The sequence below is a fragment of the Sodiomyces alkalinus genome (assembly GCF_003711515.1).
Source record: "Sodiomyces alkalinus F11 unplaced genomic scaffold SODALscaffold_6, whole genome shotgun sequence".
Lineage (NCBI taxonomy): Eukaryota > Fungi > Ascomycota > Sordariomycetes > Glomerellales > Plectosphaerellaceae > Sodiomyces > Sodiomyces alkalinus.
Window position 1 is genome coordinate 636,380 of NW_021167084.1, and position 12,943 is coordinate 649,322.

Here is a 12,943-nt window from a genome sequence, read left to right on the forward strand (position 1 = left end):
GTATATATAATATATTAAGTTATATCTATATAAGTCTCTTATACCCTTAATTTAGGTGGTAAAGACTCTGTTATAGATACTATATCATTTAAATCCCATCCGGTCTTCTCCGGTATCCGCCCCTATTATATCCTAATACCCGAGGTCCGAAGCCCTTAGTCAGGGAGTGGATCCCCCCTGGATCCCCTAGGGACGACGTCGTGGTCCTGCCCATACGACACGGGGCCTTAGGCTTTATTTAGTACGTCCAAAAAAAAACAAACGGGCCAGAAGGATATAAACAAGTATGAATAGATCAATGAAAAAGTAGGGGCCTGTTAAAGGTTCCCTTGATAAACCGCAACCGAGGGCTTTAGATGTCCTTTTTGACCGTTAACACATTAACCCATATTCGAATACCAATACAGCGGCCGTGAATACCGTACATTTGGATCCATAAGCCAAGCTAGCGTAGCCGGATATACCACCGAAAACTCCTGATACATGCTGCATATAGAAAAGCCGCTGAAGGGCCAGATCGCTAGCCAGTGCTTCGAATGTTGCTTAGTATACACGATAGGCAGGGGGAAAGCCTGCCTGCCCATCCTCTTATGGCCCCAGTCGTTGGCCCGGTCCGTCCATCACCAAGGTCATACCGCTTCCTCCGGCCGCGTGATTGCTGCTGGGCAGCACGCCGAAGCGTCCGTACGTCTTTCGATCTACGCTGATGTAGTGGGGAAGCCGGCCCAGGAGGTTCAGCTTAGATTCAATCCAGCGGAGCACTTTCTCAGGCGGTGCTAGAAATCGAAGATATCCGAGTCCGACTGCAAGACAAGTGCAAAGGTCAGTGTCAGTAGTGCAAGTAAGTGGTGGGTTACGTCTGAAACCCACATAAGTAGCCAACGCAGACACTGCAGAGGTGACCAAGAAAGCTGGTCCCAGGGACTAGTGCGGTCACGGCTACCACCATGATAAGCGGCATTGTCCACGTAGGGATTTGCCATGTGGCAAGAGTGAGATACGGGTTAGACTTGAATGTTCGGATGGCCTCCACGCCGAGAAGGAGGAACACCCAGAGGCTGCAACGAGTAGACGCAATCAGTTTCGGGCTAGAGTTTTCAAGTGGGTGGGCCAAGAAAAGGAACATTGGATGGCCGGGTGCGACTCACCTCGCGCCCATCACGGAGGCGTTGCCGCGGAGAAGGAATGTCTCGAGGACGATATAGAGAACCGCCGGTATCGTGGTTAACGCTACCAATATGTCAGCTTTCCGTGACGTCGAGCTTCACCCCGTGTCCAAATCGCCACTTACGGCCCATGAAGAGAGCAACGGATGTGAGCGTGCCGAACTCGGTCTCGAAGCGCTCCAGTAAAGGCGTCAACGCGAGGATGTTCAGGAAGGCGTGTAGAAAGTTGACGTGGATGAATGGAAACGTATTAATGCGGTACGCTGTAAAAAGAAGATATCGTAGCGTCAGTACCGGCCCGCATGCATTGCGATTCTTGAGAGAGACTTGGTAATACCGGACGCAAAGGATATCTCGGTAGGGTCCAGCGCTCCCCATTTCCGAACGTCCCAAGCTTGTTGCAACCCGACGAGCCATGCCAATAGTATCACCAACACGACGACTCGAGTAAATAAGGGTAACCGGACGACGTATGAACGGGCACGCAGCGTACTGAATGCGTTTGCCGACGGAGGCATCCTGCCCCGGAACATCGGGTATATCGGGTCGTTCACTAGGTAATTATTTCGGAATGTCGAGAGCCCAACCCAACTGAACGATCGTCTAGGCAGCAGGTGTCGGACGTAACGGGTCAGGTTCTCGTCGGAGCCGCAATGTAAGCCCAGATTCTGTAAATAATGAGCTGTATTTGTTTTGGAGACAAGAAAGAATTGTCCAGGGATTGCGGCAGAACAATGTTGGCAGCTGGATTCTGTGAAAGCTGTCTTATCCAACATGCAGGGACGGCAAATGCGTAATACCTGTACATCACTAAGGCAGGTAGGTCCAGTCGGCAGATCGGGACCCTTATGCCTAAGGTAAGGTACCTAAGGTAAAGCAGGTACTTCGATAAGGTATCCTTACCTAATCGCGGTGAGTACCTTATTCTGCCTACCTAGGTAGGTACCTTGCACACTTGAGCTTCGTAAGGTAGTAAGGTACCTTGGGCTTCGTAGGTACTTTTACGCCCTGCCAGTGTTAGAATACCTTAGGTACTTCGTAGGTACATACCTACCTACCTTACCTTAGGCAGTCAACTCGAAATGTGGCCGAAGTAGCCACTAAGGTACTCCGCAGCCCAGGCACGAACGATCCTTCAAGGTGCCTTGGGCATTGCTGTCTGGTAAAACTGTAGGTTATCCTCGGGAGTCAAGGACAGGATAACACCTCATAGTACAGGTTACGAAATACCGCGTGCCATCGCCCAAACCGAGTCTCAACGCAAAGGACGTCTCTAGATATTCACTGTCAAGGAGACGCAACCTCACTGACGCTGCATAAAGCCTTTCTGGAACAGAAGAAATGATAATTTGAAATGCTCGTTTGTACATACAAAACAGGCTAGGGATGACAACAAAAAAATGTCCCGCACCCGCTTTCCAAAATTATTGCCAACGGTATCTTGATTCCAACATTCTAACCAGACCAAACGAGTTTTCGGAGTTGGTCTCACTTCACGCGTTACCGTACCTCAAACCACTGCCTCGGCGCATTTATCTGGCAATATCACCAGAGCCAGAGACATGCTAAGCGGCTTGAAGAACCGCGGCCAAAGCTGTAATAGCCCGTCTCCGCGAATCACACCTTCGTCTAAAACATCTACGAGGACTTTGCCGCCTTGGCCATGGTGTTCAGTGCACTGCCATTCTTGAACCATTCAAGCTGGGGCTCGTTGAAGGTGTGCAGCAGCTTGACCTCAAATGAGGAGCCATCCTTGGGGTGGACAACCATGGTAACAGGCTTGCCGACCTCGAGCTGGGTGCAAAGGATATCGACCTGTGTAGCAGACTTCTGTTAGAGAACAGCTCAAGCAGCCACGGAGAAACACGCCCACAAACTTACCTTGTCCTCAGGCTTAACCTTGTCGTAGTCGGCGGGGTCAGCGAACGTCAGGGGAAGCATGCCCTGCTTCTTCAGGTTCGTCTCGTGAATACGGGCAAAGCTCCTTGTGATGATAGCGAGACCACCAAGGTGCCTAGGCTCCAGGGCGGCATGCTCACGCGAGCTACCCTCGCCGTAGTTCCAGTCGCCAATAACGACCCACTTGATACCCTTCGACTTGTAGTCACGCGCGACGGCAGGCACGGCGTCCCACTCGCCATTAGTGAAGTTCTGGACCTTGTTCGCCTCGTCGTTGGCCTCGTTGATGGCGCCGATGAGCATGTTGTTCGAGATGTTGTCGAGATGACCACGGTACTTGAGCCACGGGCCGGCCATGGAGATGTGATCGGTGGTGGTCTTGCCCTTTGCCTTGATCAGGATGGGCATATCCTTCGCGTCCTTGCCGTCCCAGGGCTGGAAGGGCTGCAGCACTTGTAGCCGGTCAGATGTGGGAGACACCTGGACGTTAACCGACGCGCGGTCCTTGGGAGGGGGCTGGTAGGTATCCTGGCCGGGGTCGTATCCCCTGGAGGGGAGGCCATCACCCGACGGGGCAGCCAGCTTGAACTCCTTGCCATCCTTGTCCTTCAGGGTATCGGTGAGAGGGTTGAAGTAGAGGGAGCCGGTGATGGACATGGCGGTGACGAGATCGGGGGAGGTGACGAAGGAGTGGGTAGCAGGGTTGCCGTCGTTTCGGCCCGTGAAGTTACGGTTGTACGAAGAAATGATGGTGTTGGCCTCGCCCTTCTTCACGTCCTTGCGGTCCCACTGACCAATGCAGGGACCGCAGGCATTAGCGAGGACAATGCCGCCGAACTCCTCGAACGTCTGGAGCTGACCGTCCCGCTCGATGGTAGCGCGGATCTGCTCCGAGCCAGGAGTGACAGTGAAAGCGGCCTTGGACTTGATGCCGTGGTTGAGGGCGTCGCGAGCGATCGATGCAGCGCGGGACATGTCCTCATAGGAAGAGTTAGTGCAAGAGCCAATCAGGCCAACCTTGATCTCCTCAGGCCAGCCGTTCTCCTTGGCCACCTCCTTGAACTTGGAGATAGGAGTAGCCAGATCAGGAGTGAACGGGCCATTGATGTGGGGCTCTAGCTCTGACAGGTTGATCTCGATGAACTGGTCATACTCGGCACCCTCGTCCTCGCGGAGTTCCTTGGCATAGACGCGGGCGAAGTCACCGATGTCCTTTCTCTTGGTGGCAGCGAGATAGTCGTACATCCGGTCATTGAAGGGGAAGACCGAAGTGGTAGCACCAATCTCAGCACCCATGTTGCAGATGGTACCCATGCCAGTGGCAGAGATGCCGTTGACACCGGGGCCGTGGTACTCGACGATAGCGCCAGTGCCACCCTTGACAGTGAGGATACCGGCGACCTTCAGGATGATGTCTGGGAAAAGGGAAGGAAATGTCAGCGGACGTCAACCAGCTAGTATAAAGGCGTCCCAGGCAGCCAATGCAACGCAGGAGTGGCGGAGATGCAAGGTAAAGGCAAAAGGGTCGAAAAGCTAGGCAACATACCCTTAGGCGAAGTCCAGCCAGACATCTCGCCAGTGAGCTTGACGCCAATGACCTTAGGAGCCTTCAGCTCCCAAGGCAGATTGGCCATGACATCGACGGCGTCGGCACCGCCAACACCGATGGCGCACATGCCGAGGCCACCACCATTGGGAGTGTGGGAGTCAGTGCCAATGAGGAGACCACCGGGGAATGCATAGTTCTCAAGCAAGATCTGGTGAATGATGCCAGAGCCGGGCTTCCAGAAACCAATGTTGTACTTGGAGCAGGCGGTGGACAGGAAATCGTAGACTTCTTTGTTGATGTTGATGGCACGCTCAAGATCCTTGGCACCACCAACCTGGGCCTCGATCAAGTGATCGCAGTGAACGGTGGTTGGATTGGCGACGGAAGGCATGCCAGCGGACATGAACTGAAGAATGGCCATTTGCGCGGTAGCATCCTGGCAAGCTACGCGATCCGGGCGCAGCTTGAGGTAAGAAACACCCCGCTCAATTTCCTGCTCGTGAGGATTGTCGAGGTGGGAGTAGAGAATTTTCTCCGCATAGGTTAGGGGCCTGTTAAGACGGCTGCGTACAACAGCAAGGTTCTGAGACATCTTCTTGTAGTTGATGAAGTTGCCCTCTTCCCAGTTGTTTTGTTTGACCTGAGGGGGCGAGTTAGAGATCGCAAAAGCACAAGGAGGCGAGGGGAGTGCCCCTATCGCCACGATGGCTCATGGGAACTGGGTATGGTGCCAAAAAAAAAGCAACCGGACATTGACATACCTTGCGGTCAAGAGCAGAATCAGCGACTGTGGCCATCCGGCGCACTGCCATGGTGCCGGCCGCGACAGAGCGGCTCCGGGCCGCGGCGCCCAAGAGCTGTCGGGAGGCCAGCATGGCTACAGTGAGGTCGAGATGATGTTTGAATTCAATTGAGGCCAGGAAACAGAGATGTGGGCGGCGTTCAGCGGCGATGGTAATCAAATTGCGCCCGTGGCCGAAGAGATCGTATGTTCATGAAGGAGGGGAGGGGAGGAAGGGAGGAAAAAAAAAATAGCGAGGTTTTCTGGAACAGCGGAAGAAGTAGCCATCGGCTGCGATCAACCAGGAGGCAAGCTACGTACCGCACCACGCATAGTGGGCGTGACCGTGGGCGGGCCATAATGGTGGAGGCTGTTCGGCTATGACGAGACCCATGGCGGACCAGCGGACAAATCAAAAGCGACCTATTATTTTCACTCTGAACTTCCCCACATTGGGGAGGGTAACAGTTGCAATTCACCAAAACTGCTTCATACTGCGTATTATGTATCTCTTGGACGTACTCTGTACAAGATAGTCCGGAACGCAGGAGGCATGGGAAGTCGGCAATTACCTTACCTAACTGTACGAGTATGATATATGGCAATGTTCCTTTTCCGGCTTTGGCCTTCCTTGATTCTCTTAGGTACCTTAGCCACCCGGTAATTTTGGTATCTACCTGTACGGAGTAAACACACGACCACATCAACCTTGGAGTACTTCGTACGAAGAAGTGATACGAGTGAAAACTCATGGTCAGTGCCAGCGCTTTCCTATTCGTCCAGGATAGGTCCCACATCCTGTCAGGTCACGTCACCGAATTGTTCAAGAAAGGCACAACGCCCGTACTTTTAACAGTGTTATGGCCTTGTGAGATCATATGTACATTTTACGAATACCTAAATCAACAGATGACACGTTAAAGCACAAGATTCCGAAAGAACAGATGAGAATAGAAAGACAATGATTCGTCCTCCATAACGGTTGCATTCTGTGAAATCTTCTGAATCTCCTGAGTTCCTGACTTGGGAGAATTTTGTGCTCCACTAAGGCCCCAAACGATGCATGTGAAATACAATGGGATTGGCTTGAGGTCTACCTACCTTTTAGTGTATTGAATCACGAAGTAACTAGCCTCGAGGTAATGCCCTACAAAACTCACGACTAGCTCGGTTCCTCTCGGCTCCTTTTGGGAACTAGGGTCTCGTTTTCCAAGTCCCGGCCTCAATGGAACTAGTCCCGTCTCTCCGAACTACACTGGGCTTTTCCTCACGAGAGCTCGCAGCTCCGGTGCGACCTCGGTTTGAGTGGCGTTATGATAGGAGATAGCCAAGGTCCCCGACACGCCCGAGCCGACGCCGACCCAATGAAAGGGAATGCGTTACTCATCCAGGTGGAGTACCCAATATGCCTGTAGGTGAGGCTTTAGGTGGGTACTCACGTGAAATAGTCAAGTTCCAAGTTCATCTTATCCATTTTATTCCTCTAAAGGAACAGCTGCAATGTACTTCGTCCGATTCGGATCTGCGGGGAGAAATTTCTTGGACCAGACATTGATGGACAACGAAGTATAGTCAAATCCTCATTATACGTGAACTCACACCGCCTCCCGTGTCTCTTATCTGGGTCTTTCAACAGTCGTCAAAATGGGCGTAGAAGCTAGGCGGACGATCACGAAGACGAGGAGAAAGACGAGGCAAGTCGAATCTCGCCGCCCCGCTGCATGCAGATATTTTGTATCTCCTCAGGACTAACTAGTCGCATGACAAGCAGGGACCTCGATCAAATCAAAGCCGACCTTCTCTCCCCCAAGCACCTCCAACAATATAAGGATACCAAAGCCACAGAAGACCTACCCGCACTCGGCCAGCATTACTGCATCGAATGCGCTAAGTGGTTTGAATCTGAGACGAACCTTGTACAGCATACGCGAGGGAAACCTCACAAGCGCAAGTACGTTACCGACAGACATCCTCTACTGCCTCTGCTCAATCCCATGCAGCTTGCTTCTGCGCTGATACCATTCCCTAACCTTGGCACCGTTTGATGTTGCTCTTCTGCACTCGTCTACCCCGAGCCAGACTTTTCCTATATGGAGCACTGGTTGACATTTTCGCGACCAGAGTCAAGGAACTGCGCGACGATCCCTATACGCAGAAAGAGGCCGAAGCTGCTGTCGGCCTCCGGACCGACAACAAAGGCCCCGCCATGGCGCGAGTAGCGGCCGAGCGGCCCTTCGACCAGGAAATGGAAATGGCGACTTGACACTCCCTGGTCTTATCGAGATCCGCGATCTGTGACACAGCGACAGGCCGTACGTCCAAATTCAAGCCAGCATTAAGACATTCGCTTTCGTCGGGATTGGTTCATCATCGTACACTTTCACCTGTGGTCGCAGTTTTTCCATCGCGACCCCAAAGGATGGTCCCAAGACGACACTATGCGCAAGTCACGCCGATGTCCTGCCGAAAACGCCTACTGCAGTCCAAGCTCGAGTTGCCTCTGTCTTCACCTCAGGCCTCGGCCCCTAGCCCTCGCAAGCCCACTAGAGCGGCCTCTTTGCGTCTCGGGTGCAACTTGGCGGCCGCCTCTAACACCACGAGTGGAGGAAGGGCCACGTGTAGAAGGTGCTGGGACCCGTGAAGGTCTTGAGTCTGGGCCCTTGTGTTTAGCAGCTGGCATAGCTGTAGGGGCTGGATTCTCAACAAAGGATGTGTCGGTAGTCCTGCTCGCCAATTAGCTCGTTATAATCGAACGAGTATGGATTGGTAGCAATAGCATCTTACATGAATGTTGTTTCGCTGTCGACCTCGGGTCCCACAGCTCTGTCGTTGCCTCGGGTTGCGTCTACCAGAAAGCTCATTAGTCTAAACTCAGATGACCATTACCGTAGCGGAGAACTGCTAGACAGGCACTTTGCTCACCTTCTGTTAGTTGAGGGCGTCTGTATGACTCTGCAATAGGACCCTAGGTCTGTCAGTGAATAGCGGTACCAGACACACCAGTGGATTAGCGTGGGAGCCTGTTCGTGTAGCATACCTCTGGGAAATCCACACAGAATGCATTCATATTCAACCCGTACAGAAAACTCGCGAACGACTCGCTAAACCGTGAGAGGCTTTCGTGCATGAGCTGAAAGTGCATCATATTGGCTTCCAGGTCGGCCACAGCGTCCGATAACTCTGCAAAAGCTGGCTCGAAGACGTTCAAGGGAAATGAATCGGTACCTCCGCTTGTGCTGGCGCGGGCAGAGTCGCGGAAAGACGAGCGGGATGAGGGCCGAAGTGGTGTCGTGGGGCGTGAAGTGCGGGTGCGCGAATTGGACCGCTGGCGGCCAGACGACATCGCGTTAGCCGACATGGCAGGGCGTGTGATACAATATGGGCGAAGGATTCAGGAAGCGCGGGGTAACTGGAATGAAGAGCAGTTGGAGGCCAGAGTCTGTGATTATAGCTGTCTCGTTTCCCTCTTGATTTCGTGATAATTACCTAGAGCAGCATTGACGTACCTTACCTTAGGTAATTACAACTGTCAGATGCCCACAGCCACCTTATCGAGGTGTGACAAACCACATTGTGTCAGACGTGTGGACTACCTCGCTCCTATATATCCACCCTTATTTCCCCTGCTTTTTCCGTATAGTTAGACATCCCCATAAAGTATCACAAACTTCACTTAGATGAATACACACATAATTCCGCGTACCTTATTTATATTCTGATAGTTATAAGCCCGGCGTTCTAATAAACGAAGCTATTCCGATTAATCCTATAGCTTCTAGGCAATCAGCCTTAAGTCTACAGCGGGTAGCTTAGTATTATTAGTAACATCCGCCTACTTTAGTTTTATTTAATCGTTTTATCGTTTCTATTATACGACTATTTAAAGTGTTTAGTATAGTTAATTAACCTTTTCGTTTACCTATTCTACTGCTTTTTATTAGTATAACGATAGCTTCTATAGTAGTAGTGCCTGTTATATGCCTTATAACGCTTACCTTCCTAAAAGACTAGAGGCCTTAGATTAAAGCCGTGATAACTATCGCGCACTCCTACGATATCGCCGACCTCGTTAATCCCGACCTTAAAAAGGCTAAATAACCTAAACGCCGTATTCAAACTAATCCACCGTAACCTCCTACTATAGCTAAAGAACGTAACGCCACTAATTCGGATATACTATTTAAGATCTAGTAGGTAGAAGAGGATCGGTATAAGGCTAAAAAGAGGAGGATTTAAGTACTCCACAACTATATCGCGAAGACGGTTAGCCCTGCTTTAAAGGATTAGTACGCCGGTAAAAGGGAAGTTAAGGATATCCTATATACCCTTAAGACGCACCTTAAGCTAACGAACACGGCCTAGAAATCACTAATTAAGCGATATTAGGAGGAATATATATAAAATATTAGGCGAATACCCTATAAACGCTAGCTAAAGGATTTTATTAAGCTATACCGGGATACCGAGATATATAAGGTGAACGCCTATAATACTAAGGATAATTAGATTAACGGCTTCTTTAACGCTATTAGGAGCGTTATACCTAAATAGTCTAAGAGTAAATTTATATACCTTATAATGCTTAAGGAAAAGGACCTACCTTCGATATAGTCTATTATAGAGTAGTATACGACGTGGCTTCGTTACCGCTACCCGTATCGACTCGATAAGAAGCCTACTATATTATCCTTTTATACGGTAACCTTCCTAGGTAAGGATAAAGAAGGTAAGGATTAGCGGGCATAATCGGGATAATAGGGTAACTAATAGTCTAATAAATAGAAGAAGGAGTAATTATACGACTACCGTAATACAAAAAGAAGTAAATATAACTATAAACCTCTATAAAAGTGCCTAAACGTTAATAAGGCATGCAGAAAAAAGGGATAGATACCTTTAAGAGAGATCTTATAACGCTACGACCGGATTATTAAGACCTAGGATAACGAACGGTAAAAGAGATTCCGGGAGAATATCGAAAAGAACGCTAAAAGCCTAAAAACGGGTACTAAAAAGGACTCTCAGAAGTCATAGCCAAAAGAATCGTTAACGAAGGTATCCAATTTTATCGATAACTAGGATAAGGATTCCGATAAGAAGTCCTATAGGATATAGTCCCTTCTATAGATAAACAACATAACGGTTAGCAGTAACCTCTTTAATTAACTACTAATCGACTCCGGCACCTTAAGGTATATCACTAACTAATAACACCTACTACAGGACTTTAAACCTGCTATAGAAGAGCATCGTTTTCAAATAGGTAGTGGAGAGACCAAGCCAGTTAAGGGTTATAGCAGGATATAATTAAAGATAAACGACGAATATAGTAATCCCTTCGTTTTAGTGCTAAATCGCGTTACTTTTATATAAGATTATCTAATAACCTTAATCGTAACTAGAAGATTAAAGGAATAGGGTATCGTTTGTAATACCGACCTCGAGGTCTTAAAGGTTAAGAGATCTGCCAAAAAGGGCTTATTAGTCCTACCACTCAACAACGTCAACAATCAATACGCCCTCGTTCCAACGGATCGCTAACAGCACCTACTAAACAGCTTCTTTAATAGCTCCATAACGCCTACTATAAGCGTGGCTAACACTCGTTTATAGCATAAGAGGCTAGGGTACGCCGGCGCTACTACCCTCGATAAAATTAGAGATACCCTCGTCGGAGGCGTTATTAAAGGAAAAGGTCCTTTTATAGTGGATTATAAGGCCTATACCCTTAGTAAGGCATAGAAGGTTATTTCCAGAAGGTTGCCTAACCACTAAATAATAAGGCCGTGGTAAAGGGTAGAGGTTAATCTCTTTAGCCTTAATAAGGCCTATAACGGTATAAAGGTCGTGATGCTTTTATACGATCCCTATACTCATTAAGCTATTATAAGGTTCCTACGCGACTATAAATCAGACTTACCCACGCTAGTGAATTTTAAGTTCTTTCTTTAAAGGCAGTACCACTATATAATTACAGTACTCCGCCTGGATAGAGAAAGATCCCTTTAGAAAGGCTTCGATAAATAGGCCGATAAAAGAGGATTTTTACTTAAGAGGTTATCGCTATATATAGCCGCGCAGAATCCGAAGGCAGAACGCCACGGCGGCGTTATTTTTACTATCGCGAGGACCCTCGTAACGGCCTTAGGCATCTAATAGGATATATAGCCAGAACTAATAGCTACTACAGTATATCTATATAACCTTATCCCTCGGAAGGACCTCCAGTAGAAAACCCCTTAAGGGCAGATAGAGGATTAGAATTTTTGAAAATATCTGACGATATCGGATAAGCGGAAGGGACGAAAGTCACGAAAAGCAGTGGAATAATAAGAAAGGTAATAATGAGATTATCAGGTAGGATCTCTGCGCGCGTATTATTTTCTTCGGATCGAAAAAATGATTAAGATAAAGGATTAAAGATTAAGAATAAAGAAAGGAAGGAACCGAACCGAGGGAACGGGTTAATATCCTTTGGATATCCTTTATTCTTCGTAAAAGAATCGATATCGTAATAATATCGTAATCCATTATATCCTTTGTCTGACTCGTATTAGATGAACTGACTCGAAAGAGAATGGTCTAGGCTTGCGGGGAAGATATCCTTTATTCGAGTACGAAGGATATACTCGAGGAATATTAAGGATATTATTAGTAATAATAATAATAATAATATTAATATCAATACCCCCCTGTAAGTTGGTTCTTATATAAGAAGGAGTAGCTTAAAACGAGTATATATATTATCGAATTATAGCGTAGAAACCCTAGTTAACTAACTAGGACTAATTATAAGAGGAAAAATAAAATTAAACCTCTAAGAGAAAAATTCAAAAACCCTTGAGTTCTTATAAAGGGAAAATTCGAGAACCCTTTTTATAATACTAGAAAAACCCGTAGGTAAAAACCTAGTTATAGTATCTTAGGAAAACCCGTGGGTAAAAAAACTAAGTATTTATATCTAGGAAAGTCCGAAGGTAAAAAACCTAGTTATAGACCTTAGTATTTTAAGTCTTGAATTCGGGTATAAGGTGGCATATCGTAGTCAGGCAACGTATCGTCTTTATAGTCTAAATTCATATAACCGCATAGCGTATTATATAGGTCTTTAGTTAGACCTTTAGTTATTATATCGGCTATATTGAATTTGGTATTTATATAAACGATCTTTATTTTATTATTTTGAAGCTGTTGTCGGCAATAGTGATACTGACGATCTATATACTTTACACGTTTATGAAATTCAGGATTTTCACAAAGCTTCTTTGCGCTTTCGCTGTCTATTATTATAGTAGGAATCGGTATATAATTATTATTATTATTATTATATTAACCGAGGTTTATATCAGTAAATAACCTGAGGTTATCTACTAGGTCTGTATAAATACTATGTATGTAGATTCCTTCTTTAGAAGCTTCGGTTAAAGCTATATATTCTGATTCTGTTATTGATAAAGCAACGACTTTTTGTTTAGTTGAAGTCCAGCTTATTAAATTATTTACATCTATACAGTAGATATAGCCTGCCGTAGAAGTCCTGTCTTCGAT

At 47.7% G+C, this 12,943-nt stretch overlaps 4 protein-coding genes across 4 annotated transcripts; 1 reads left to right on the forward strand and 3 right to left on the reverse strand.

The window, feature by feature from the left end:
* Positions 1 to 206: 206 nt before the first annotated feature.
* On the reverse strand, positions 207 to 1,931 carry SODALDRAFT_333670 (rhomboid family protein). Its single transcript, XM_028612040.1, has 5 exons — positions 1,504 to 1,931; positions 1,292 to 1,429; positions 1,149 to 1,230; positions 871 to 1,058; positions 207 to 803 (listed from the first exon to the last, which is right to left on the reverse strand). Exons 1-5 carry the CDS (start codon positions 1,682 to 1,684, stop codon positions 589 to 591), a joined length of 804 nt encoding a protein of 267 aa, XP_028465712.1. The 5' UTR covers positions 1,685 to 1,931; the 3' UTR covers positions 207 to 588.
* A 559-nt stretch (positions 1,932 to 2,490) lies between these two features.
* On the reverse strand, positions 2,491 to 5,690 carry SODALDRAFT_333673 (aconitate hydratase). Its single transcript, XM_028612041.1, has 4 exons — positions 5,376 to 5,690; positions 4,612 to 5,254; positions 3,048 to 4,480; positions 2,491 to 2,981 (listed from the first exon to the last, which is right to left on the reverse strand). The coding sequence occupies exons 1-4, from the start codon at positions 5,487 to 5,489 to the stop codon at positions 2,805 to 2,807; spliced, it is 2,367 nt and encodes a 788-aa protein (XP_028465713.1). The 5' UTR covers positions 5,490 to 5,690; the 3' UTR covers positions 2,491 to 2,804.
* Positions 5,691 to 6,909: 1,219 nt separating this feature from the next.
* Positions 6,910 to 8,115, forward strand: SODALDRAFT_333674 (hypothetical protein). Its single transcript, XM_028612042.1, has 3 exons — positions 6,910 to 7,089; positions 7,167 to 7,346; positions 7,517 to 8,115. The coding sequence occupies exons 1-3, from the start codon at positions 7,040 to 7,042 to the stop codon at positions 7,656 to 7,658; spliced, it is 372 nt and encodes a 123-aa protein (XP_028465714.1). The 5' UTR covers positions 6,910 to 7,039; the 3' UTR covers positions 7,659 to 8,115.
* SODALDRAFT_278507 (hypothetical protein) lies at positions 7,902 to 8,738 on the reverse strand (the record flags this gene model as incomplete). Its single annotated transcript, XM_028608118.1, has 4 exons — positions 7,902 to 8,118; positions 8,180 to 8,240; positions 8,303 to 8,360; positions 8,433 to 8,738. 4 exons carry the CDS (start codon positions 8,736 to 8,738, stop codon positions 7,902 to 7,904), a joined length of 642 nt encoding a protein of 213 aa, XP_028465715.1.
* Between the last annotated feature and the right edge of the window lie 4,205 nt (positions 8,739 to 12,943).